The 27,730-nt window shown below is 45.2% G+C and overlaps 1 protein-coding gene across 2 annotated transcripts in view; it reads left to right on the top strand.

The window, feature by feature from the left end:
* Positions 1-27,730, top strand: part of LOC124604998 (coatomer subunit gamma) — a 117,375-nt gene that overhangs the window by 63,260 nt on the left and 26,385 nt on the right. For both annotated transcript variants that reach the window (XM_047136526.1, XM_047136527.1), the window contains exons 10-13: positions 900-1,143; positions 8,060-8,228; positions 11,818-12,032; positions 12,136-12,310. In XM_047136526.1, coding sequence (XP_046992482.1) covers positions 900-1,143; positions 8,060-8,228; positions 11,818-12,032; positions 12,136-12,310 — 803 coding nt within the window. The remainder of the gene's footprint in view (positions 1-899; positions 1,144-8,059; positions 8,229-11,817; positions 12,033-12,135; positions 12,311-27,730) is intronic.

Below are 27,730 nucleotides of genomic sequence, written 5' to 3'. Positions count from 1 at the left end.
TGTTGGTGAGACTTCTCCATTCCAATATGTGGTTGAACTCTGTAAGACAAGAATCCAGCAGCCACATAGCACAGTGGGGTACAACATTGTTCAGATTAAATCTTGCTGTGGGTTGCTTTCAGAGGGGTAAGGTGTGCCAGTTCTTAGGTCAGAGGAAAGTAAGGACATATCATGTCCAATAGGCTCATTCGTTTAAGCAGCTTTCGGAATGACAACAGTTTACTCTGGTAAGATTCAGTGCAAAAGAAAAAAACAATGTTAATTTGTCCAAAACTTTAGTGAAGTTCACCACTGGCCCTTCATACCAAAATTTCTTCTGTCTAATGTGTTTGATAGAGGTAAAACTGTTTACAAGAGAATGAAATTGCATGTAATGTGAGTGTGCTTCTTTAATGAATCTGCCATGGAGTTTGTGTTAAAAAACGAGTTTTCCCTTGCTTTATGCTAATAGTGATAATTCACTTGTTTTCATATTTGATTGCGCAAAGCCAATAATGATATTTTTTGACTGGACGTGAGTTGTTTGGGGCAAATTATCACTAGCTCAATTTTTGCTGTGATAGCCATATGTTTGACTTTAACATTCATCAGCACACACCAATCACTTAGTGCAATTTATCAGTGATTGATCACAACAATTTTCTACGTAATATTGTTTATAATCTGAAAGATATGGCAATAATTTACCCCATTTTATGGCTAGAATAATCATTTATTGGAAGTAGGAAGATGTAGATGTGCTGTGTGTGAATGTACTGAGTTATATTTCTGAAATAATATTCTTAAATCGTTAATTACATTATTATAAAATGTCTCTTTCCCATGTTGTCCATTTGTTTTTCCAGTCTGAACCTTTATTTAATTCCAATGCACATGTTATTTTTTGGATTCCCTTTTAGGTACATAAGATTTATTTATAATCGTGTAATATTGGAAAATGCCATGGTCCGAGCAGCAGCTGTTGCAGCAATGGCACAGTTTGGAGCTGCCTGCCCTGATCTATTGCCTAACATCCAGGTTTTACTGGCTCGATGTCAAATGGATTCCGATGATGAGGTGCGAGATCGTGCTACATACTACCACAGTATTCTTGAGAAACAAGACCGCTCACTGGCAAATCAGTACATCATTGAAGGCCTTCAGGTACAGTATGAAATAAATTTATACATCTTTTTACTACAACAATACCTTGACTCAAAATGTCAGTGAAATTGCTATATTTCTACATGAGAGGGAGGGGGGGGGGGGGCAGGGGGGTTTCAGTTGTAGCTATTCTTTGTAAAGAATATGGAATTAATAACTTCAGTTCTGTTTCTATGATAAATTGCTTTTATGTTGGTTTATTCATAAAGGAATGTGGAAAACTGCTGTTTGTGGCTTCGGATTTTTTAATCATTTTTATTTTAATTACGTAGCTGGGGCTATGAAAGACTGCATTTTTGCTGTAATCTTCTACTAATATTACAATGAAATGTGTTATTGAAATTGTCTTTTACTTGTAACTTTGAAGATGAGACTTTTTTAATTGTGAACACATGATACTTTCTGTTCTTGCTGTTGCCAGAGTAGTGGCCAGAGATAGTGATCATGTGTGTACATGGTATTAGTATTACTTCGCTCATATTATGGTCCTGATAGTTGGTAACAATCAAGAACAGTGATGAAATTCACTCATTTGACCCTTCGCAATCTATTGCTTACCTTTTCTTGCCTGTGTGGTGTCTCATAAAAATTGTTTTATTGTTAGTTACTCTTCACTTATTACTGTTTTTGGAAATAATTGATTGATGCAGGTCATAAAACATACATGCAAAGCTGCACTTTCACATTCTCATTAGTGTGGGGAAGAACAGTGCTGTGGTGAGCAGTGACCTGTACACTGCAGCTGGTTTGGAAGGTATAAGTGAAAACATTCTCTTCTGTTGCCCCTTTTCAAATCCTGTACTGCCTGTCCATTTATAACAGATACTGAAGTCTGAAAGATACAACTTATTTGAAGAACATCACCAGCAGATGTTGTAATCAGTTCTTTCTTTTTATCACTTCATCATGATGATCTTGGTTTTTTAATGGTTAAGCTAAATAATCTTTTCTGTGCCTGCTGTTTCTTTGATGTCGTTGTGGCTGTTCTGTCAGTAGTTTTTCATCTTCAGTCACTGAGACGAAACTAGTTCAGTGAGATGTGGGTTAGGTGGTTACTCCATTGTATCCTGTGTTCACTGACTTACTACTCAGAACACCTAGTTAATCCTTTAGCTGCTGCAAATGAGCTCTTCGCGTTCTGTGCTGAGGCTGCTGCTGTTATGGCAGTACTGTTCATGACCTGTGCTGAGAGATGGTATTCTGGTGGATATGAAATACTTATCCAGTTTTTCAAAAACAATTGGGTGCAAAAATTTGATTTTTGGCCATCTTACAGCTAGGTATCTTCACTTGCTAAAGGACTGATTTTCTTTTTGTTATATGCCATAGTTACTGTACTGCATCAAATTAAGTAAAACATGGACAAAATGTTGAAGATCTTACGTAGGTAAAAACACATTGCGTAAACTTATCATGTGGTTGATTTTAGCTCATACATAGCAGTCCACAAAGTGTAGATAAGATATCAAAATTGTATATGAAACTGAGAGCAAAAGGATATCACATTTCATTCTCGAGTTATTGGGTTTTATATCTGAAGGATGGTTGGTTGATTGATTTTAATAGGGAAGCTAAAACAGCTTAGGTCTGACCCGCCACTGCCTGCACCAAAACTAGGTTTATTGTGCGGTATCACTCTCTGTATATGTAGTAAAGCCAACCGGTACCCTTTAGTAGTGTAAGGAGTCCCTCTATCAGTTTTTTATTAGACACTATTTCTTCAGGTCTAGTTGTCCCGAAGATTCTGTATCTTTTACTCTCCAGTGCCATGCCTTCGAAGATTAGGTGTGATGCAGTTTCTTTGCCCTCATTACAGATCCTACATTTAGGGTCCTCTTCCGCAATACCCGTTGTGTGTAGGTGTTTTTTGAAATTCCCATGGCCAGTCATCAGTCCAGTCATGAGTTTGATCTCCTTCCTGTTCAATCCCAGGATTACAGAGCTTCTTTTAAAACATGGCTTGGGCATCATTACCTTACCATGTTTTTGTTTATGGACCTTGGTCCAATATCCTACATGCTGTTTCCGTATTTCTAATTTGATCATAGGCTTGGTGAGTGTCAAGACAGGTTCCGGTCCAATAAATGGAGTTGTTGTCCCCATCCGCACGACCGCTACGGTCGCAGGTTCGAATCCTGCCTCGGGCATGGATGTGTGTGATGTCCTTAGGTTAGTTAGGTTTAACTAGTTCTAAGTTCTAGGGGACTTATGACCTCAGCAGTTGAGTCCCATAGTGCTCAGAACCATTTTTTGTTGTTGTCCCCATACTAGCCAGTCTATCAGCTTGTTCATTGCCACAGATCCCTGAGTGGCCAGGGACCCACACTAGGTTTACCCTATTGCTTCCCCCTAGCTCCATCAGAGCCCTGTGGCAATCTGCAACAATGTTAGATCTTGTTGCAGGAGTGGCCAATGATTTCAGGGCTGCTTGGCTGTCTGAATAGCTGTAGATGCTACGGTCATTGCAGCATCTACGCATATTCTCCTCCACACATGCCCTGATTGCAGTAATTTCAGCTTAGAATACAGAGGCCAGTTTTCCTAGAGAGATGATGCTCTCCAGTCTTGGCTGGACCCCGTACACCCTCTACTTCAACACCTTGGTCTGTTTTCAACCCATCAGTGAACCAAACAGTGTCCCCCATACGGTGTCGAACTGTTTTTTCCCACTGCTCCCTACTTCCAATTAATATGTTGTAAGGCTTGTCGAAGCAGTTGGGAGTTACTATACAGTCGGCAGGCATTTCCCCAGCCATTACTATATTTACCTCACTTACTTTGTTAGTGTGTGATTCTGGATAAGCAAATGAGACCCAGTTTTTGCCAGCTGCTGCCTCCATCTTGACCCAAAGGTGGAGGCATATCCAGCATGGCTTCCATTACAGCACTTGGTGTGCTACTAATTCCGCCCGTTATGGCTAAACAGGCCAATCTCTGCACCTTAGCAAGCTCCTTAGCAGCAACCCGCTGTTCTACCTTCTTCCACCACACTACGGCCCCATAGGAAGTCCTAGGTCTAACCACTGTGGTGTATATCCAGTGCATACCCCTGGGTCTTAGGCCCCAGTTTTTGCCACAAGCCCTCCTAGTACTCACTAGAGTACATTTTGCCTAGGAGCAGATGCTCTTAATGTGAGGGGTCCAAGTTAGCTTCTCATCCAAGGTTACCCCTAGATATTTCACTATCCCCTTCACAGGTAGAGTTTCGTCAAAGAGCTTTAGATTCCAACTTGAGTGTTGAATGTGTCTCTTCGTAAATGGCACCACAACAGTCCTCTTAGGATTAACTCTCAGATCCTGTTTACTGCACAATGTCCAATCCTCCTTGTGCCATATTCCTAACTGTGTCAGTGAATTTGCCAAATATTACTATGACAAGGTCATCTCCATATCCTTTGCAGAAGCATTGGTTCAAATGGCTCTGAGCACTATGGGACTTAACATCTGAGGTCATCAGTCCCTTAGAACTTAGAACTACTTAAGCCTAAGGACATCACACACACCCATGCCCGAGGCAGGATTCGAACCTGCGACCGTAGCGGTCGCACGGTTCCAGACTGAGTCGCCTAGAACGACTCGGACACAACGGCTGGAGCAGAAGCATTGTCTAGAATTTAGTTCCTCAATGAGGTCATTCACCACTAGAGTCCACAGTAGAGGAGACAAAACTCCTCATTGTGTGCAGCCTCTAGTGGTGTTAATTACCATCTTTACATTCATCATGGTAGCCTCTACCTTCCTTCCACTGAGCATTCCCCTGGTCCACCTACATATAGTGATCCCTAGGTTATGCACCTCTGCTGCCCTTACCATGGAATCGAAGGTCATGTTACTGAAGGCCCCCTCGATATCCAGGAAGATGCAGAGGGCGATGTCTTGGAAGTGAAGTGCTTTTTCCACCTTACCAACAAGTTGGTGGAGAGCGTCTCACATGATTTACCTGGTTGGTATGCGTGTTGGTTCGATTGTAGAGGGACCCTACTTAGCCTCCTCTCCCCAACATATCCATTAACCAGTTTTTCCAATGTTTTGAGGATGGAGGAGGACAGACTGGTTGGTCTCATATCATTGGCCTTGGTATGGTGAGTTCTCGCTGGCTTTGGAATGAAGACAACCTTCACTGCCCTCCAAGCATTGGGAATGATTCGTACTGCTAGGCTAACCATGAATAGCCTGCAAAGGACTCTTAAGAGCTTTCCTCCAGCCTGTTGCAGGAGAGCTGGAAAAATATCATCTGGGCCAGGTGACTAGAATGGTTGGAATGTTCCCACCACCCAGTGGATTTTATTGAAGTTCACACACTCCTTGGCTGATTCCCAGTGCTCTCTTCGAGTGCCTGAGACCCGTTCTCTCTCTGGGGTCACATACTGGTCTGTGTTGCCCAGCAGAGCATATTGAGGAAAGTGAGTTTTGAGGAGCAATTCCAGCGTCTCATGTGCTGTCTTCATATATTCCCCATCCTCCTTCCTCAACGTACCTCCTGGTTTGGATAGTACTCTAGTGAGAATCTTGTGAAGTCTGGCTTGTGCAGCTGTGCCCTCCACTTCCTCACAGAATGCTTCCAGGATGCCTCCTGTGCTTGTCTGATTGCAAGATTGTAATTAAGAAGGGGCTCACGATATTTAGCCCATTGTCCTTTATGTCTCACAATATTAAACAGTCTCCGTACCTGTTTTCTTTGAATTTCCAGTTTGTTATTCCACCAAGGAACACCCCCTATTTGTGAACTTCCTGGAGATTGTGCAGTTGTCCTGATATGAGGTCACTATGGCAGAGGTAACTGTCTCTGCTACTTCCTCAAATTCTACTGGATTCCTTATCAAGGTTTGGTCTCCCCAGGCAGCAACTCAGGGCAGCGGAGGCTCCTTTACTGTGCTGCACATTAATCTGCAGCACCTCTAGGCCCCATCTTGCTGCCATCTTTGAGATCCTTGAAAACCCTGACGGTGTCCTGCGAGAACCCCAAAAGCAGATTTAGATCCTGCTCCCGCTTTGCCTTCAGGGACTTCTCTGCAACCTCCACCACCAGGGTTCGTCCTTCCGGAGCAACCTTCTGGTTAATCACTCTCCAGTCTTCTGTCGAGATTTTTGGGTTCTGGCCCCCTATTTTCCCGAACAGAGTCTTAGAAGAGACTTCCATAAGGATCTTAGGTACCCATAATAATGTCTTTGCGGTCTTAAGAAGCTCCGCTGCCATCTTAACCAGCAGCTTCGCATCTTGCCACGGGGATATGATGGGCAACTTGTCCTTGAGCCATTCCACCGTGTGCACCCTCTCACAGACAAATATGAGGTCACCATGATCTAAATAGACCCTCCTGAAGTTGGGTCCTGGGCCAGCATCCCCCCCAATTTTTCAAAGACGGCTACCTGTACCAGTTCCTCCTGCTGCAAGGTGATGGCCACCAGTGGGTAACCTTCCTGGATAACTGCCATCCTAAAAACTAAGACTACAGTACTGTAGGTCTGTTTCCCTATTTCTTGCCTCGGTTTTTTTTCTGGACTCACTTATCCAGGGAGAAGGGAGTCTTTGATTCCCCCCTTATCCGCTTACTACCTGTCTTTGACATGGTGGTCTGCATATCCCCTTCAACCTGAGACAGTTTCTTCCTGGAGGTCTTAGGTTCTAGTCCCTTTAATTCCTTCCACTTGTCTTTAGGAATCCATTCTTTCCCTTCCTTTTTCCTCTGTTCTCTAAGTAGCTTCCTCCTCTGGGCCCCAGACAAGGCTTTGATCTTAATCTGCTTAATCTGGTTTAACTTCTTGGTTACAGTTCCCACTTCTGGCTCAGGTCTAGACCCTGATTCAGTAGTGGGAATGCCTTCCATCAGTTCTGACCCTGGTGTTTGGGTATGTGAGATCTCAGTTTTCCCCCTCAGTTTGTTTTTCTTTATTTTCTTTAATCGTGTCCATATTGGTCCCACGAGATTTGGGGATCTAGAAGGTCCACACCACGAATACCCCGCGCGGTGTAAGGCTAATTGCTCAGGGAGGTTGCCCAGTATCCGTGAGGCTACGTTTGCAGCACATCTTCCCATGTGCAACACATCGCTCAGCACGGACCGCATCACACCTTGGGTTGGGTTAGGGAATTGGGTAGGACTAGAAGTGGGTAGGGAAGATGGGACATTGTGGGACACTCTTAGTCTGATCCATCGGCTGAGGCCTTTCCGGCAGTAGGTCCTCTACGTTCAGCATAGCCCTCAGCTTCCCACAGATACGCAAGCCTCTCCACCCGCACAGACAATGATTCATCAAGGAAGCGTGCCCCAGAAGAGAGGTGAAGGATGGTTGTATGCGACACACCCATTCACTTCCTTGGCTATTGCGAATGGTGTGATCATAACAATTATCATATCTCATAAATGATTTAAGATGTCGAAACGGAGTTCTCTGCAAGTGATAGCACATAGTGAGGAACAAATGTTGTATGATAAATAAAGGAAACTTTTTTTTATTCAGTGATATATGGAGGTAACATGTCTGTAGCAGTGAAAGATAGGTGGCTCAGGATGCATTCAGATGTCCATAGCACTGTAGGAAAATCCAATCAGCGCACATATACCTGCCCAAAACACAAGGGGAACTGTTTGACAGGACGTTTGTACTCACACTCAGCAACAAAAGTGTTAAAATGTATTGATTTGTCATGTCCAGATAATGCTGTTTTCATCCTGACATTGTTGTTATGTAATGCATTAATTGTTTTGGTTTCTTTAATTATGTAGTTTATCCTGAAGTCTGAATACAAAATTAGAAACTTATAGTGCTAAGGAAGCTTCTAGCCCTACTAAGACAAATAACTGTGCTTAGCGAGGTAACTTAGAAATGTAATTTTTGCTGTAAACATGGCTGATCAATAAGATGAAAGTTACAGAGTTGTACATTGGTACTTCCGTGTTTCATTCTTTTACAGGTTTCAATTCCTGGCTTGGAACGTGCCTTACATCAATATAATCTCAATCCCACTGATTCACCGTTTGACATGAAGTCAGTTCCTCTAGCTCCCACTCCATCTGCTGACGATCTAGCTGCTAAAGGAGGTGCTGCACCTGATGGCATGCTTATAACACCAGGCTTACCAGGTAATAAAAGGAAATATGGTGGTACAGTTCATTTTTCAATTGTATGAAAGTTGAGTAACATTTCTTACATATTTTATAATGGGCTATTTAGATTTTTGTCTGCTGGGCAGACTAGTAAGATTTTATGTGATATTTGCATGAAACGTAAGTCCAATTTTGATTGTTATCTGCAGATAACTATTTTACTATAACAATATGATGAAATGGATAGTTGCTACTCACCATATGATGGAGATGCTGAGTCGCAGAAAGGCACAACAAAAAGACTGTCACACAGTTAGCTTTCGGCCAACAAGGCCTTTGTCAAAATTAGACATCATACACACACGCACACACTCGTGCAAATGCAACTCACTCACACATGACCACAATCTCTGGCAGCTGGAGCTAGGCTGCGAGCAGCAGGGCATTATGAGAGAGACAATATGGTGGGAGTAAGGAGGAAGCAGGGCCGGGTAGGGGAAGAGATAGCAGGGTAGGGGTGGGGGACTGTAAAGTGCTTCAGGTAGCGTGCAGGGACGAGATGGAGAGTGGGGTAGCTAGGTACAGTCTGGAGGTTAGACCGTCTAAGGAGAGAAGTAAACAGACTGGGTGCATCGATGGAATAGAGGGCTGTGTAGTATTGGAATTCGAATAGGAAAGGGGCTAAATGGGTCAGAACAAGGACTAACAAAGGTTGAGATCAGGAGAATTACAGGAACACAGGGTATATTGCAATATATTATGTATCCTGTGTTCCCGTAACCGTCCTGGTCTCGACCTTCTTTAGTCCCTGTTTTCATTCCAGCACTACACTCTATTCCACCAATGCACACAGTCTTTTCACTTCTATCCTGTTTTGCTAACCCACCTTTTGCCTCACCTGCCCCTGTCTAACCTCCCAACTGCATCTAGCTGCCCCACTGTCCACCTCATCCCTGCACACTCCCATCAGCACTTTACAGTCCCCCACCCCTACCCTGCTATCTCTCACTGTGCCATCCCCACCCAAGCCTCCTACTGGCCCCCACCCAGTTGCCTCTCCCATAATGATGACTCCAGCTGCCAGAGACTTGCGTGCATGTGTGTCTGTTGTCTAATTTTGACAAAGGCCTTGTTGGCAAAAGCTAGTTGTGTGACAGTCTTTTCGTTGTGCCTTTCTGCAACTCAGCATCTCTGCTATATGGTGAATAGCAACTATCCTTTTCATTATATTGTTACAGTCCACCCTCGACTTTCTGTTATTGGAACTATTGTGATCCAAACGCTGTTTGGCCCCATATAGTGATCATAAAAGGGTAAATTAAAAAATCCTGCACACTGCATGTGCGCAACCATTATGGTAGTATGGTCAAATTGAATTTCATGTCAGTTGTGAGCGAGACTTTAGGTATGATAGTTGTATATGTGAATTTCATTCGTAGTGGATGCTGTCGAACTCCGTGACTGTTCCTTTATAGGGTGTAGAAAAATATTCGCTACCAGTCACAATAAAAGGTTATTTATTTTCACATGACCGGTTTCGGGCTTGTGCCCATCCTCAGGTGTTTATACATTCATGTACATGTTTATACCGCTGGAGATCAATAAAGATGAAGCACCATTATTATAGTTACACTGTGGTGACAGTTTTGCCACTTAGTTATACACTTACGGACGTGAAAATGATAACTGTGTAATTAAGTGGCAAAAATGTCACCACAGTGTAACTATAATAATGGTGCTTCATCTTTATTGATCTCCAACGGTATAAACATGTACATGAATGTATAAACACCTGAGGATGGGCGCAAGCCGAAACCGGTCGTGTGACAAATAAATAACCTTTTATTGTGACTGTAGTGGATATTTTTGTGCACCCTATAGTTGTATATGTGTTTGCTGGTTGGCATGGCTGTTTCGTGAGCAGTTCAGTTTTAAAATGGAAGCTGAAACAAAATCAGGTTGAATTATATGTAGTAACCAGCATTCAGATGTCAGAAATGACTCCCTTTGTGGAAAAAACCCAATGGAAATTTACAAAGCTTTGAGAGAGGTGTGTGGGAATAGTGTAATGGACTTGCAGCATAGTATCTTGGTGGTCTGCTCATTTCCGTGAAGATAGAGTTAGCATTGAGAATAACCCAAATAGTGGAAGGCCGCCAACTGCAACGGACTACACCTCTCAAGTTATTGTCAATGACATTTTCAGAAAGGATCCATGAAAAACATAAGGAAATTGCATATGAGACAAGAGTGTCTGTCACTTCAGTGTACAGAATCATAAATTATTCTACATGATAATGCAAGACTGCATGTTGCCCCACCAGTGAGAGAAATGCCCAACAAATGTGGATGGGAAATATTTCTGCACTCACCACACAAACATGATATGAGTCTGCCAGACTTTGATTTGTTCCCAAATTGAAGGAACAACTCCGTGAAAAATATTTTGATACAATTGATAAAGCATCCAGTGAGTAGTTGGACAGCTCAACAGTGAAGGTTCCCCATCCAGAACACTAAAGTGTACGTAATGTTGGGAAGTTGTCATAAGGTGGAATGGAGATTATATTGAAGCCTGTAAAGGTATTTTGCAAAATAAATTATTTTCTTCAATACTATGTTATAGGTTGCAGAACTTTCGAAATGACCCTACCAGTGAGAGAAATGTTCGACAAATATGGATGTTAAATGCATATTCTCTGTAATTTAGTGTTTTCAACCTGTGATGTTCATGATAGTGTAACCCCGTGTCATTTACTTTTGAGAGTGGATGATGAAGCAGATTCAGATTTTGTGTTGCATTGTCCACTGAACTCGCATTTTGTATGCTACTGTTTTGACTGAAGGTAATTTTCCATATTCATGTAGTCCAGTATTAAGCTTGGTTTCCAGTCACATCCTAAATATACTCTGTGCAGAAAAGTAGAAAATTACATATGTTGTAAGACTTGTTGGCAGGTGCAATGTAGAAGTTTCTTTGATGGGAAGGGTCAACTGTATTTTCAAGCTCTGTATGACACCTACTTTCTTTATTAATGCTATTTCAACACTAATAGTTTCTGGTTTCTTGAAACATTCAATTGCACACAATTTTTAAAATTAAACACTGGAAAATGTTGGATGGAATAACAGCAATGAAATAGGGTAGATGTGTATTTGAGTTGGACTTGCAGCTTAAATATGCCCACTGCCAATCAGTCTCTCTTCTGTGTGGTGAGTTGCAGTCTTTCCTATGTCATTGTTGTTGACAATTTTAGGTTGAAAAAACAGCAGTAGAATTTAAATTAATTGATGTCAGTATTATGACATTGGAGGGCTATAGGAAATCATCATAATCATTACTGAAGAAAGTGAACCAGGCAGTTTTACTGATGTGACAATAATTTTGTGTAGGTACCACTTTATTTTTATACTAAATTTGTTGTCACCACCACTTGTAAAGCTGTGATTGTACATTTATTTGCTGCTCTGTATATTTTCTGTGTGTAAAGTTGTTTTGTTAAAAATGACTGAACTTTCAATAAAAAGTATCTAGGTATTACTCATATTGCCATTTTTGCAGACAATAAATTAAAAAAGCTTCACCATTATGCTTAAAATAGATGAAATTCCTTAATGCACACAGGTGTAAAAGCTCCAACAGCGGCAGCAACAGCAGCAGCCACAGTTGCTGTCAGTCGTGAGGAGGCATACCTCGAGAAATTACGTTCTGTTCCTGAACTGGCACCCCTATGTGCTTCGTTGTTCCGCAGTTCTGAGCCGGTGGAGCTTACAGAATCAGAAACTGAATATGTTGTAAGGTGTGTGAAGCACATATTTCCCCAACATCTTGTACTTCAGGTGAGTAGCTCCACTTTTTGTGCTTATCTCAGATGACATGTTGCTTCACAGTTTTTTGGATTATTGAAGGACATGTTCCTCTCATGACTTTCTCACCTCTCAGTTTGACTGCCTGAATACTCTCGATGATCAACTCCTGGAAAATGTGCGTGTGCAGCTTGAACCTGCTGAAGGGTATGAAATATTGAAGGAGATACCTTGTCGTCGCTTGCCTTATAATGAAACAGGCACAGCATATGTAATCCTGAAATTCCCAAAGGACTTGTCATCATCTGTTGGTAAGTTGGCTTGATGGTGATTTTTCTGCTGTAGCATGAAAATAACTGCTGCTGTCACATACATTAATCACAAGTGCTTCTGCTAAATACATTAATCACAACCACTATCATTTCATATAATCATGAATTATTTAGTGATCTTAATAATAAGAGTGAAAAGCTATGTGATAGAGGTGGAAGAGGGGCAGTGAAAAATAGACAGGTCAGAAAATGAAAGATGTAGACAACTAAAAGGGAATGAAGAAAGGAATAGATACTGTGAAGAAATGCTGAAACAGAAAAAATTAATGTAAATTAAGGCACGGTAGGTGGTGAGAACCAAGGACATGTTGTAGTGCCAGTTCCCACCTGTGAAGTTCTCAGAAACTGATGTCTGTGGGAATGTGGTGAAACAGGCATCGAAGTCACAGCTGTCATGTTGTAGAGCATGTTCTGCAACAGGATATTGCATGTTGCCAGTGTACACACTCTGCCTATGCCCATTCATCCTAACTGGTAATTTGGTGGTAGTCGTGCCGAAGTGAAAGCCCAAACAGGGTTTACATAACAGCTGGTATCTTTCACAGGTGGCTCATCTTTTGATAGTATGTATTTCCCCAGTTTCAGGGCTAATGTAGGTGGTAGTCAGTGGGTGCATATGGTTAGTCTTACACCAGAGACTGTCACAGGGATAGGAGCCATAGGGTAGGGAGATGGGGTTCATTTTTGATGTGATGCGACAGAAGTTATATTATTGGGGCTTGATATATTACGCACAGTGTTTCTATTTGTCTTGATTTTTCTGGGACAGTCCCAATTCTTAAAAACCTGTCCCAGTGTCTCCAACACCTCTTTGGGCTGAGTGAAATTTTCTTGATTTTCATCTTAGGAAGCCAACTTTTTCCTTTTTGTTCTAATCACTTAACCTGTGCCGATAAAATGCTTTGTTTGCCTGAAGTTTTGTAATATTGGCATGACACTTCATTCACATGAAAAAATTAAACTATTTGGTTGTCAAGTTCGATATAATATATAAATTCTTTCAGAAACATGACAGTACTGTGATCTTGTAAACAAGTGCGTGTATTGTAACATCGGTGTGTTGCACTGTTGTAGAGTAGTTCAACATTTCCAGTGATCACGGCAGGGACTTCAATAAACATTATCTTAATATTAACTGTATTAATCATGGGATAATGTAAGTGCAAACTAAACAATAAGACACAGCAATAATTCATGTTTATGAAAGGTCACAGTGAGAATGCTGTCTGTACAATTTGTGCTGTGAAATTTTGCATTGGACATACAGGAGGCTCTGACATAGTAACTCACAGGAAGACCAACAAAAACAAAACTGTGCCCCCAGGTTAACTACTAAAGATCAAAAATTGACAACTATTTTTTGGTAAAGGTGGTAGTTTCAGACACGGATAAACAACTTTTGGCACAAGAAGCCACACTGACATACCATACAGTGATGCACAACCAGAGTTCAAAGTGCATGGACTGCACCACTGGCATCATTAAATCATAGATAAACAAAAAGCACTTGTGCTTGCATACAAAGACCAACTCAATTATTGCAAACATGATTGTGCCATTTGCTATGGAAGAAATAATGATGGAACTGAAAGTAGTAGTTTATTTCATTGATAGGTTCTTCAAGCCACACAACTTCAAGCCGTTTCATTTAATGGTTTGATTTTACCACTGAGGGATCATGGTCAGAATGTTGGAGCTGGAGAGCTCTCTTGCTGAAAGTGCAGACCATTTGAGTTTGTAGGTCTCAGAGGTGAATACAAATTCGGTCTTCAGAAAAAGTTTCTAGCAGTTTAAGCGGACAACAAAAATACCAGTTATGGGGAAGAGATACAAAAATCTTTAAGTTGCAAGAAAAGAATGAAAATAATTTAACTGGCGTAAGATGATGATGTCCTCAAATTGTGCAGTTCTTTCCAAACAAATGCACATTGCTTGCCCATTAATATATAGTTCATAATTGGTAAAATCTATGAGTATTTAGGTATCTATGTTGCATGTAGTGAAAAAGTAAAATCGGTCTGTGAATTTACTGAAGTAGAATGCAACAAACTATTAGATGGTTCTCTCTTCTACCAGCTGTCTGAATAGTCGCTGATGTTGTAAGTATTAAAGCCCTTCTTCTTGTCCCTTGATAAGTGACTTACAATCTTGAAGAATTTTTTCAAAAACCCACTCTCCATATGTTTCGTCTGTCGTAAAACAGCAGTAATGAGAGTTGAAAAGTGATTCGCTAGTGACACTTGATCAGTTTAATGATATCACCACAGATTTCTATGATACTTGCGTTGGATGTATTTGTGATTGATGCGAACCATTTATGATGCCTCTTTAGTCAATCTAAACAGCTGCCCTGAAGAAAACTGTCAGCTGGATTCAAGATTTGTAATGTTTTGTGAAATATACTTCCATGAACTTTACTGTGAGTCAAGGAGAACTGTTTGACAAGCTGTTTGACTGCTGTGTAGGTAAATATTGTAAAGGTAAACTATTGGACTGGAACATGAAACCAGATTTCGCTTTTGAGGGAGATACCCTACCAGAGGAGGTCAAGGTCATGTGTTAAAGATGTCATGTGAAGCTCTATGTCCCACCACCCATGAGGTGCTTTCGGTGCATGCATATTGGGCATATGTTCTCTTGATGTGTTGCGGGCCCTCTGTGTGGTGACTATGGACATACAGTCCATTAGGGAAGCCCCTGTGTTCTGCCATCTGTATGTGTAAATAGTTAAGACTGCCACTCTCCACACTTTCAGATTGCCCAGTATACAAGGTAGAAAAGAAGATCCTAGAGTACAAGTCCTTGGATCACCTATCTTACGCTGGAGCTCACCAGAAATATGACCAACTCCATCTAGCGTCACTTTCTTCAACTTTCGCCTCTGTTACGTCCTTTCCCCCACTTCCCTCTTCCTCATCCCAGCTCAGTCCCCCTCTCCCCCACCTCCTACACTGCAGTTCCCACACCCTCCCCTCCAGGGTGCCACTACACCTCCTCGACCAAAGAAGTGCCCCCCTTTTTCAGCAACCACCAGTGATGAAGGCCCCCCCCCCCCTAGAGAAACCTCCCACCTGGAGACTGCCACCCCCCCCCCCCCCCCCAAACACACACACACACACACACACACTGGAGATCCGTGCTCCCAGACACACTGTCTGTATGTTCCAAGGTCACTCACTCTCGTTCGGCCCTGGATCTTGCAGAAGCCAGCTCTCCCTCTTTGCCGTGCCCTCTTCGTCCTCTGAAGGAAAAGAAGAAAAAACTTGAGTCCCAGAGCAAGGCCCCTCCCGGTGCCCCCCAGAGGAGGTACCATCGCCCCCTTCACAACCTGAGTCTAACCTCTTATTTATGCATGACATGCCGTCCTCATCTGTGATGATCACTGATGGTTGTGATCTTCCCTTGGTTTCTTTGTCTCACCTGGACTTTCGTCACAAGCTAATCCAGTGGAACTGCAACAGATGTTATTGTCACCCACTGGAAATAAAACACTTTTTTTCCTATTATTCTGAGTTCTCTCTTGCTTTTCATGAAACACACTTCTGTGATGACCACTCTTCAACATTTCATGGTTATTGGCATTCTGTTGGAATCATCCTGGTCCCAGGATAGTATCTGGAGTGGTCTGCTCTTTGGTTTGCACTGATATCATTAATGACTGAATCCCCCTTCGTACCAACCTGAAAGCAATAGCAATAAGAGTGCGAACATCCTCAGCAATCACTATTTGCAATGTCTACCTCCCTCCAGATAGGTCGCTTTCTTATGTTGAACTGTCTACCTTAATACAGCATCTCCTGCCGCCTCGACAGGTAGGAGGGCTTCTAATTGACCAACTTATTATAGACTTTGATTTGTGTCTCGTCAGTGACGGTTCCTCTGCCCACCTAAGTGGCGCTCATGGTCCCTTTTCTGCTGTCGATCTCACAATCTCCTCCTGTGCTCTCGTGGCTTCTCTACATTGGTCACCCCATGATTATCTTTGTGACAGTGACCACTTTCTGGTGATTCAATCAATCCTATGCTGCCACCAGGCAAACAGCCCCACATGTTGGGCATTCTGCAGAGCCAATTTGCCTTCATATACATCTGTGCACTTCAACACCTCTTTTGGATTGCATTGTGTGGTCAAGCAACACATCTCTGACACTATCCTTCATGCCGCTGGCACTACTATCCCCCTATTCACAGATCTCTGTCATCGTGGACCAGTGCCATGGTGGAAAAAGGACTGCTGATGGGCATTGCAAAGAATTAAACGACTCTCTTCCCAGACCAACTTTATTGCTTTTAAGCATATCCATGCTAAGGTCTGCTACCTTATTAAGCAGAGTAAAGAGGAATGCTGGGAGCACTGTGTTTCCTCCCTGGGGACATATTCCTCTTCATCACAGGTTTGGTCCAAGCTTTTTATGCCTTCTGGACTACCAGTGACAATCAACTGTCCACTGTCATATCTTACAGGGTGCTCTGTTTACTGAACCATCAGCCCTTGCTGAACACCTCATGACACACTTTGCGACAGCATCGACGTCTTTTTCCTATCCTGCTACCTTTCTCAGGCAGAAACATTCCTCTGTTTCCAACCCCCACAAAGTTGCAGCCTATAATGAACCCTTCACTGAATGGGAGTTCGTGCAGGCTCTTACCTCTTCACATGACATGGCCCTAGGTCAGGATTCCATCCACAACCAAGTGATCCAACACTTGGACATTACCCAGAGGCAACATCTACTCAAGGTCTTCAACCGCATTTGGCTTACAGGTGCCTTTCCCTTCCAATGCCGAATCAGCATAGTTATCTCAGGATGTATACACCCCAGGAAATTCGGGAAAAACCCGGAAATTTTTTCATCTGGGAGAAAACCGGGATAAATCCGGTATTTCAGGTATTTTTCATTGTTTTAGTTTTCAGTTAAACTTTCGTAGTTTTGATTGGTAAGAACTGATAGACTTTAACAAAGAATTTTACTCTAGCCCGCTACTGCAGAATAATAATGCAGCAATAAAACATAAATGAGAGAAAGAAAACCGAAATAAACCAAGTTCCAAAGGAAGTGCACCATTTCCAACAACAAAACACAGTGCACACACAAGTGCCCGTCAACACAAAAATGTGTCGAAGACTTTAGGACGAAGACTATGCAATACTTCATAACAACAAACAGTGACATCATGACAGTTTACATTAGGTTCATTTGAGAAGTTGCCAGCGGGCTCATGCGCATTTGCAGTTGGGTCGCGTATGAGCAGTACCTGCTCCCTCCCGCTTATGGCTACTTGAAGTACGGCTGTTAGCTGTAGCAGCAGTAGCAACAAGCAGCCAGACACTAGCACAAAAATTCTTCTGGCTAGCCGAGGCTGCCAGATTGGCGCATGCGTAGAGCAGTCTAAGTTGCAGCAGAGAGGGTGATAGTCTCCACGTGACCAGTGCTTAGGTTTAGTGATTTTGCTTTTCTTCTTTGTTTGCAACTCTCCTGTCAAATGAAAACGAAACACATTTCTGTGTCTGAGAGCAGTTAAGTGAATTGAAATACATTCATGTATTTACGGAAGGCTAAGATATGTTATTAGTTTTAGTCTCTTGAGTTTATTTTATTTCCAGATTTTTGGCAGTCGAGCGTTAATTGCATTGCTGAACACTGAAGTTACTTTTGTCAACTTGCTAAGAAATTTGGCTTTTATTAATCTTTTTCACAGAGGCATTTCATTGATTTGAAATGAAGTGCTCTGTTCCATGGTATTAGCTAGTGTCAACTGCTTGCTGAATTAGAAGTGTCCGTTTTTATCCCCTGGTGCATATGGCATTATGCCATAATAAAGAACCAAAGATGAGATGATACAGTACTGGTACTCCAAGAAGATTTGCAGCCCAATAACCACACTGGAAAGCTTAATATGAGGGTTGGAACTTAAATAGTGACAACTATTTATTCACGACCAATACAAAAGAGTTACATGTTTGCACCTGTTACTGTTGTTCGGGAGTAATCACCAGCGTTCTATAGAACCCGTTGCCAGAGATGTGGAATGCGTGGTATACCATTAGCAGAGTCTTTCCTGTTGATGGTGCGAATGGAGCGGTCTGCTGCCTGCCGAATCCCTGGAACAGTTCTGAAGCGAATGCCACGAAATGGTTCCTTTATCTTTGGAATCAAATCAAAGTCACAAGGACTTAAGTCTGGGGAGTATGGTGGATGGTATAGTACTTCCCAGTCTCATCGACCGAACAGAGCAGCCACAGCTCGAACTGTATATGCCCGCGCATTGTCGTGCAAAATCATGGGTGGGTTGCGCAGAAAGTGTCGCCGCTTCTTTCCCAAAGCTGGTCGCAGGTGGTGCTCCAAAAATGAACAGTAATACTGTGCATTGATGGTCTGCCATGGAGGAATGTAATGCATTAGGATAACACCATCACAGTCGTACACGAGAATCACCATAACTTTAGATAGAACCGGCTCCGCTAATGGTATTCTACGCCTTCCACATCACTGGCAATGGGTTCTACACAATGCTGGTGACTGCTTTGAAGGACAGTAACGGGTGTAAATATGTAACTCTTTTGTATCAGTCGTGAATAAATAGTTGCCACTATTTAAGTTCCAACCCTCGTATCATGTTGGGGCCTACTTCTTTGTGAATATGGACATACGAATGTGCACTTTCAGCCGAATTATGCATTTAAGTCTGGGCTACGAAATTCCAATGCTCTTTGAGTACCCTCTGATGTTCTATTTCGTTTATGACATAACGTTAGATCTCTTAACGTTATATAGGTACAAACATGTGAGCTTTCTATGTCATCGTAGCTGTGCATTCGCAGTAAAGCCGTTTTCTGGTGCTCACTGACAGTTGCTGAAACGAATTCCAACAGGTCGCGGGAATAAGTAAATTTCATTTTACACAGGATGAATTATGTTACATGTGCAAATGTGCTTTGAATTTTTTGAATCACAGATCATTTGATTCTCATTTAAAGCTTAACACTGTGAGGGCCAACCACTTAGCAGAATTTCGAGCCCACACGTTTACGTATTATTTAAAATGTTACTAACACATTTGTGTGATGTATATTAAAGTGTAACACTTGCAAAATAGACCAGTATTACATGTGAAAGTTTAGCTTTTCTAGTAGCTGCACTATGTGCTTTAATTTAAACCATTAACGTTTCATGTGTGTTTGCACTACTGAACAGCGATGTTGGTTGCTATTGACTGACTACGTCACATTCCTATGCTCTGAGTATCTGCTATCGTCGGCTGGCGAGATCATATGTGCTACATGCTGCAGCCCATGAAATATCTTTCCAAAATATGTCTTCCTTTTTTCTGGGAGGGGATGTTCATTTTCTGAAGCACTGGGAAGTTCTACGCCAGTGTATAAAACCTTCACCGTTCAAAGGGTTGATAAGTTTTATGGTACCGAGAGAAAGCATTCTATCACTTTACGTGGAAAAAGTGCCATTTTTAACTGGGACATCCAGGAAAAATGCGGGAACTTTTTTTCCTTGTCCACGTATACGTCCTGTATCTCCATCATTAAACCCGGGAGGAACTGTGACACTCGGAAGCTATGGCTGATTAGCCTGACCAGTGCACGTTGTAAACTGCTCAAGGGGATGTTTAGCTTCTGATTATGTTGGGTGCTCGAATCTCAGGGATTTTGTCCCCATATCAGTGAAGCTTCCGGGAAGGATGATCTACAACTGACCATTAACTCAGATTGGAAACAGCAATCCAACAGGCTTTTACTAACCACCTACACCTCGCCTACAAAAGGCACACAACACAGCTTGTCGCCGTCACATTTTATTTACCCTCCATGACTGTGGCATCCACAGGCCCCATTCCGATTTTTATCTGCAAGTTTTTATCCCACAGGCTCTTCCAGGTTTGAGTTGGCACCTCACTCGGCACCCTCGGACTGAGGAGAATGGTATCCCACAGGGTTTTGTTAAGTGTCACACTCTTCCTCATCACTATCAATGGACTTGTACCTTCTGTTAGGCCTCTGGTTACCCCGGCACTGCATGTCAATGATTTTTGCATCTGGTGCACATCCCACTCAGTAGCACCTGCGGAATGCCAGCTCCAATATGTCATCTGATGGGCCTCAGCATGGGCCTTTTCCCATGGCTTCTAGTTCTCTGAATCAAAATGTGGGTTGTGTGGTTTTGCCGTAGAGCAGTAAACCCCAATCCATAACTTTATTTAGGCAACCAGCACCTAGATTTTGTAGTGGAGCTCTGTTTCTTGGACCTTCTTTTTGATAAAAAGCTGATATGGGTGCCCCATATTTGTCACCTGAAGACTACATGTATGCAGAAGCTTAATGCTCTCCACCTCCTGGCGCGCACATCTTGGGGTGCAGACCGTGCTATTCTTCTCCACCTTTACTATGCTCTGGTTTTGTCCAGACTAGATTACAGCTGTCAGGTTTATGGTTCAGCAGCCCCGTCCACTCTGATAATACTTGACTCTGTTCATCATTATGGGATGTGTCTAGCTATCAATGCCTTTCGCACTAGTTCCGTCGACAGCGTCCTCACAGAAGCAGGAATTCCCCCTCTACAAATACGATGGAGCCTACTCCTGGTTTTTAATGCAATCGCCAATCGACAATACCCTGACCATCCCTTGTACCTCCCCCTACGGGTCCGGGGTAAGAATAGGCCCGAGGTCTTCCTGCCTGTCGTAAGAGGTGACTAAAAGGAGTTTCAACCGTTTCGGCCTTCCATGTGATGGTCCCCCTTGGGGTTTGACCTCCATTTTTCAAAATTCTACAGAAGTACGAGCCTTTTGGGGAAGGACGCCTTACGTGGTGTACCACTGGTCCTCAGTGCACTAAGACCTTGGCACTCAGCATTGTGACGGCGTTGTAACCATACCCACTATTCCTCAACTTGGGCCTAAACGCCTGATGGGTTGTACAAGTTATGCCCATAGTGCATCCCCATCTGCACCTACGATCATGATGGACTTTCCATGGCACCCGAAATCCAGCACGGTAGCCAGCCCGTTGTGGTGGGGTCGTCGTGTACCCTCTAGGTTGTAGCCCCCTGACAACACAGGGATCGTACTGCCGATACCTGAGCTGCACCCTCCCCACGTCGGCCAAGGAGTAGATGCCCGTCTCCTTGGGGCATCAGGACTCCCAGCAACGGTCATCCTGCCAGGTGGCCCTTGCTGAGGCTGGGTGGCACCCGTGGGGAGAGCCCCTGGTCGGAGTGGGTGGTATCGGGGCGGACGTTTCGCAGATGAAATGTCAACATGTATCAGGTCGCTCTGCGGCCGAGTCTTTTAAAAAGAAAGGTACTGTCTCTGGTTCTGGTTCTCCTGCCCTTTCCCCCTTGGCCACTCCCTGGGAGGAAGGACAGGCCCGCCGGCTTGGGGCGAAGTACTTCCCCCGCTATTTGGTCTGTTCTCGAACCAATTGGGGGACGTTCGCCACCTCCAAGCCCATGTTCTTTGTTCAGCACATCGAGAACATCTTCGGGGAAATCGAGGCTCTCAGTAAAATGCGTTTGGGGTCCGTTCTTATAAAGACCACCTCCGCCACACAGTCGGTGGCGCTCCAGGCGTTCGACCGACTATGGGACATTCCAGTGTCCATTGTCCCGCATGTGGCACTGAATAGGACGCAGGGGGTTATTTTTCATTGGGACCTCCTGCTGCAATCTGATGAGGAGCTCAGGGCCAACCTGGAGCGCCGAGGCGTGCATTTCGTCCGGCGAGTCCAGCGCGGCCCCAAAGACCGTCGCATCGACACCAGGGCCTTTATCCTCGCCTTCGAGGGGGACATTCTCCCGGAGAAGGTAAAGGTGATGTGCTACCAGTGCGACGTGCGACCTTACGTCCCACCTCCTATGCGCTGTTTTCGGTGTTTGCGCTTTGGGCACATGTCGTCACAGTGTGAGGCTGAGCCCCTTTGTGGCGATTGTGGGCATCCTCTTCGTGAGGAACATATATGCACCCCACCACCTTGGTGCGTTAATTGTCCTGGCATACACTCGCCTAGATCCTTAGACTGCCCCACGTATCAGAAGAAGAAGAAGATTCAAGAACTCAAAACTTTGGATCCTCTCTTATTCTGAGGCCAGGAAGAAGTATGACCGCCTCCATCCCATGATGTTGACCACTTCGTTTGCCTCAGTCGTGTCCACTCCTTCCACAGTATCCTCACCCCTATCCTGTCCCCCCTCCACCTCCTCCCCCCACCCGGGGTCTATGCCTCCGCCTCCCAAATCCCTCTCCTCCAAATCCTCCTGCCCCGCGGCCCCTGCCCCCTCTGCCCCAGGGGCCACCCTTCCTCCTCCTCCCCCCCCCCCCCGCCCCCCCGCCGCCAGAGAAGCGATCCTCTTCTCAGGCGTCCATCAGGGAAACGTTCTGGACCCCGGCTTCCGAGGTCCGGCGTTCCAAAACGGACCCCGCGCGTGAGGACCTTCTTCGGGTCCAGCCCACCATCCCTGTGCCTCCTCGGACTTCCAAGAAGGCCTCCAAGAAGAAGTCTCTATCCCCCTCTCCACCCTGGCACGTTTCATCTGACGCTCCATCCGTGAGTCGCTGCTCCCGGCCGTCCTAGGTTTCGCCGGGACGCTCTGCTGCCAGGCGCTCAGCTGGCCTCTCGTTGGCAAATGATGCTGCCCCTCCTACGCAACCCAGGACAGCAGCCGCAGCTGGTGACAACTCGATGGAACAGGATCCGCCTCGTGCCGGTTGTAGCGTTGTTCCCTCGAAACCTGGCCCTCCGCGGCCATCGAGGTGACCAGCTCTACCCCCGTCTCGTTCCCCCTTTTTTTTGACTAGCGATGGCCTTGTTGCATTGGAACATAAGAGGTATTCGATCTAATCGGGAGGAATTACAACTGCTCCTCCGCCTGCACTGTCCGCTCGTCCTTGGTCTCCAGGAAACCAAGTTGCGCGCAACTGACCGTATTGCCTTTACCCACTATACCTCGGAGCGGTATGACCTCACCCCTGTGGACGGTATCCCAGCTCATGGTGGGGTCATGTTCCTCGTTCAGGATGATGTCTATCACCATCCCATCCCATTGACCACCCCACTCCAAGCAATAGCTGTCCGTATTACTCTTTCTGCTTTTATTTTTTCAGTTTGTACCATCTACACTCCATCGTCATCCGCAGTTAGTTGGGCTGACATGATGCACCTGATTGTTCAGCTTCCTCCACTGTTTTTATTGTTTGGCAACTTCAATGCCCATCATCCCCTTTGGGGCTCTCCTGCATCCTGTCAAAGAGGCTCCCTCTTGGCAGATGTCTTCAACCATCTCAATCTTGTCTGCCTCAATACTGGCGCCCCGACTTTCCTCTCGGACTCTATTCATACCTACTCCCACTTGGACCTTTCGATCTGTTCTACCACTCTTGCCCATCGGTTCGAGCGGTATGTCCTTTCTGACACCTATTCGAGCGACCACTTCCCCTGTGTCGTTCGTCTGCTGCGCCACACCCCACCCCCACGTCATTCGAGCTGTAACATACCGAAAGCTGACTGTGGACTTTACTCCTCCCTGGCGACCTTTCCGGACCACGATTTTCTCAGTTGTGACAGTCAGGTCGAATACCTCACGGCTGTTATCATCAATGCTGCTGAACGTTCCATTCCTCATACTACCTCTTCTTCACGTCGCATTTCCGTCCCCTGATGGAATGAGGCTTGTAGAGATGCTATCCGTGCTCAACGGTGTGCTTTACGCACCTTTCGCCGCCATCCTACGTTGGTGAATTGTATTGGATACAAACGACTCCGAGCGCAATGCCGTAGAGTCATCAAAGACAGCAAAAAAGCTTATTGGGCCTCTTTCACCAGCTCCGTTAACAGTTTCACTCCCTCTTCTGTCGTTTGGGGTGGCCTGCTCCGGCTGTTGGGCATTAAGGCCCACTTCTCGGTACCTGGCCTGACCTCAGGTAATGAGGTCCTTGTTGATCCTGTGGCTGTCTCCAACGCCGTCGGCCGCTTTTTCGCGGAGGTTTCAAGCTCCGCCCATTACCACCCTGCCTTCCTTCCCAGGAAAGAGGCAGAAGAGGCTCGGCGACCTCCCTTCCACTCGCTGAATCTGGAAACTTATAATGCCCCCTTTACTATGCGGGAACTCGAACGTGCGCTTGCACTGTCCCGGTCCTCTGCTCTGGGGCCAGATGTCATTCACGTTCAGATGCTGGCACACCTTTCTCTGGCGGGCAAAAGCTTCCTTCTTCGTACCTACAATCGCGTCTGGACCGAAGGTCAGGTCCCCATGCGTTGGCGTGATGCCGCCGTTGTTCCTATACCCAAACCCGGGAAGGATAGACACCTTCATTCTAGTTACCGCCCCATTTCTCTTACAAGCTGTGTCTGTAAGGTGATGGAGCGCATGGTTAATGCTCGGTTAGTCTGGATTCTTGAATCTCGACGGCTACTTACCAATGTCCAATGCGGCTTTCGTCGCCGCCGCTCCGCTGTTGACCACCTTGTGACCTTATCGACATTCATCATGAACAACTTTTTGCGAAGGCGCCAAACGGTAGCCGTGTTCTTCGATTTGGAGAAGGCTTATAATACCTGTTGGAGAGGAGGTATCCTCCGCACTATGCACAGGTGAGGCCTACGCGGTCGCGTGCCCCTTTTTATTGATTCCTTTTTAACGGATCGAAAGTTTAGGGTACGTGTGGGTTCTGTATTGTCCAACGTCTTCCTCCAGGAGAATGGAGTGCCTCAGGGCTCAGTCTTGAACGTAGCCCTTTTTGCCATCGCGATCAATCCAATTATGGATTGCATTCCATCTAATGTCTCAGGCTCTCTTTTTGTCGATGACTTCGCGATCTACTGCAGTGCCCAGAGAACATGCCTCCTGGAGCGCTGCCTTCAGCATTGTCAAGACAGCCTATACTCATGGAGCGTGGCAAATGGCTTCCAGTTCTCTGAAGAGAAGACGGTTTGTATCAACTTTTGGCGATATAGAGCGTTCCTTCCGCCATCCTTACATCTCGGTCCCGTTGTTCTCCCATTCGTGGAAACAACTAAGTTTCTAGGGCTGACATTGGACAGGAAACTTTGTTGGTCTCCGCACGTCTCTTATTTGGCGGCCCGTTGTACACGTTCCCTTAATGTCCTCCGAGTTCTTAGTGGTTCATCTTGGGGAGCGGATCGCACTGTCCTGCTTCGCTTGTATCGGTCCATAGTCCGATCGAAGCTGGATTATGGGAGCCTCGTCTGCTCGGCCATCCCTCTTACGCCGTCTCAACTCCATCCACCATCGGGGGGTTACGTCTTGCGACCGGAGCCTTCTACACTAGTCCCGTCGAGTCTCTTTATGCTGAAGCTGCCGAATTACCATTGACCTCCGGACGCGACATACTGCTGTGTCGGTATGCCTGCCGGCTCTTGTCGATGCCCGACCACCCCTCTTATCAGTCCTTCTTCGCCGATTCTCTCGACCATCAGTACGGGTTGTATGTGTCTGCCCTGTTGCCCCCTGGAGTCCGCTTCCGTCGCCTGCTTCGACAATTGGATTTTCCCCTCCCTACCACCTTTGGAGAGGGTGAGAGCCCGACACCACCTTGGCTCCAGGCTCCGGTTCATATTTATCTCGACCTCAGCTCACTCCTGAAGGAGCGTACTCCGGCTGCAGTGTATTGCTCACGGTTTGTCGAACTTCGTGCTCGACTTGCCGGTCACACCTTTATTTACACCGATGGCTCCAAAACTGACGATGGTGTCGGCTGTGCCTTTGTCGTCGGGGCCGTCACCTTTAAATACTGGCTCCTCGACCAATGATCCAGCTTTACGGCCGAGCTTTTTGCTCTCCATCAGGCCGTTCAGTATGCCCGCCGTCACCGCCATTCATCGTATGTACTCTGCTCTGATTCACTCAGTGCTCTTCAGAGCCTTGGAGCTCCCTATCCGGTCCATCCCTTGGTACAACGGATCCAGCAGTCCCTCCATTCTTTCGCTGATAATGGTTCTCCTGTCAGCTTTCTGTGGGTTCCCGGACATGTAGGAGTGCCTGGGAATGAGGCTGCTGGTGCTGCAGCCAAGGCTGCAGTCCTCCTGCCTCGGCCAGCCTCCCATTGTGTCCCGTCATCTGACGTTCGTGGGGTTGTTTGTAAGAGGCTTGTGTCGTTGTGGTGGGATGGTTGGTCATCCCTCCAAGGAAACAAGCTCCGGGCAGTAAAACCGCTCCCAACTGCTTGGATGACCTCCTCCCAACCATCTCGGCGAGAAGAGGTCCTTCTGACCAGGTTGCGGATTGGGCATTGCCGGTTTAGCCACCGCTACCTGCTCTCCGGTGACCCAGCCTCGCAGTGCCCTTGTGGTCAAGCATTAACAGTGCGCCATGTTTTATTGTCGTGTCCCCGCTTTAGTCAATCTCGTGTTGTCCTGTCCCTGCCATCTACTTTACCGGATATTTTAGCTGATGACGCTCGAGCAGCTGCTCGTGTTCTGCGTTTTATAACTTTGACTGGCTTGTCCAAAGACATCTAACTTTTTTACTTATTTTATCTGCATCTTTGTAAGGACTTTCTGGTGTCCCCCCCTCCCCTTGAGTTTTACTAGATTCCATGTGCTCTAACAATTGTGACTGGGCGCTAATGACCTCAGTAGTTGAGCGCCCTTAAACCCCACAAAAAAAAAAAAAAAAATAATAATAATAATAATAATAATCCCTTGTACCCCGTCCTCTTTACAAACAAGAGGTGTCTTTCACCTGCTATCTGCCCTTGGGTGGGATTGCTGGTTGGAATGTGTCTCACTTCCATCTATTGGGATCTCCATCTCTGGTTACTGGAGAGGGCCTCATGTATCACGTATTTCCTATTTCCTTCTGCAGCTCAGCACCCCCCCTTCCCCGCTCCCCCCAGGCCCCCCGCTTGGATTGTGCCTCGACCACAGATTAGGACTGACCTATTCCAGGGTCCTAAGGTCTCTGTCGCCCCTATGATATATCAGCATCTTGTACGTTCCATCCTTGAAGAGTTCCAAGATGCTGCCATCTTTTACACTGATGTATCTAAAATGACAGATAAGTCAATATACACTTTTGTGTGTCCTGCTGGCATGGAACACCATTTATTGCCGGTATCATCTAGTGTGTTCATAACAGAACTGCTAGCCATTAATGCAGGCCCCTCCATTTTGTTACTTGGCCTCCCTTCACAGTGTTTTTATATGTACTGACTCAGTGAGCAGTCTGCACGCTGTAGACTGATGCTACTGTCATCACCCTTTGGTCTCTGCTATCCATGACCTTCTCTCTGCCCTTAGCCATACTGCCTGCTCAATTGCCTTTCTCTGGGTCGCAAGTCATGAGGGCATCCCAGGGAATGAACTGGCTGACTGTTTGGCTAGAGAGCCAGATACTTCCCCCCCCCCCCCCAAATTCCCTTTTGATGATTCCA

This window comes from Schistocerca americana, chromosome 1, assembly GCF_021461395.2.
Source record: "Schistocerca americana isolate TAMUIC-IGC-003095 chromosome 1, iqSchAmer2.1, whole genome shotgun sequence".
NCBI classification, from domain to species: Eukaryota; Metazoa; Arthropoda; class Insecta; order Orthoptera; family Acrididae; genus Schistocerca; species Schistocerca americana.
Note: the sequence above shows the minus strand (reverse complement) of the source record. Positions and strands in the feature narration are given on the sequence as shown.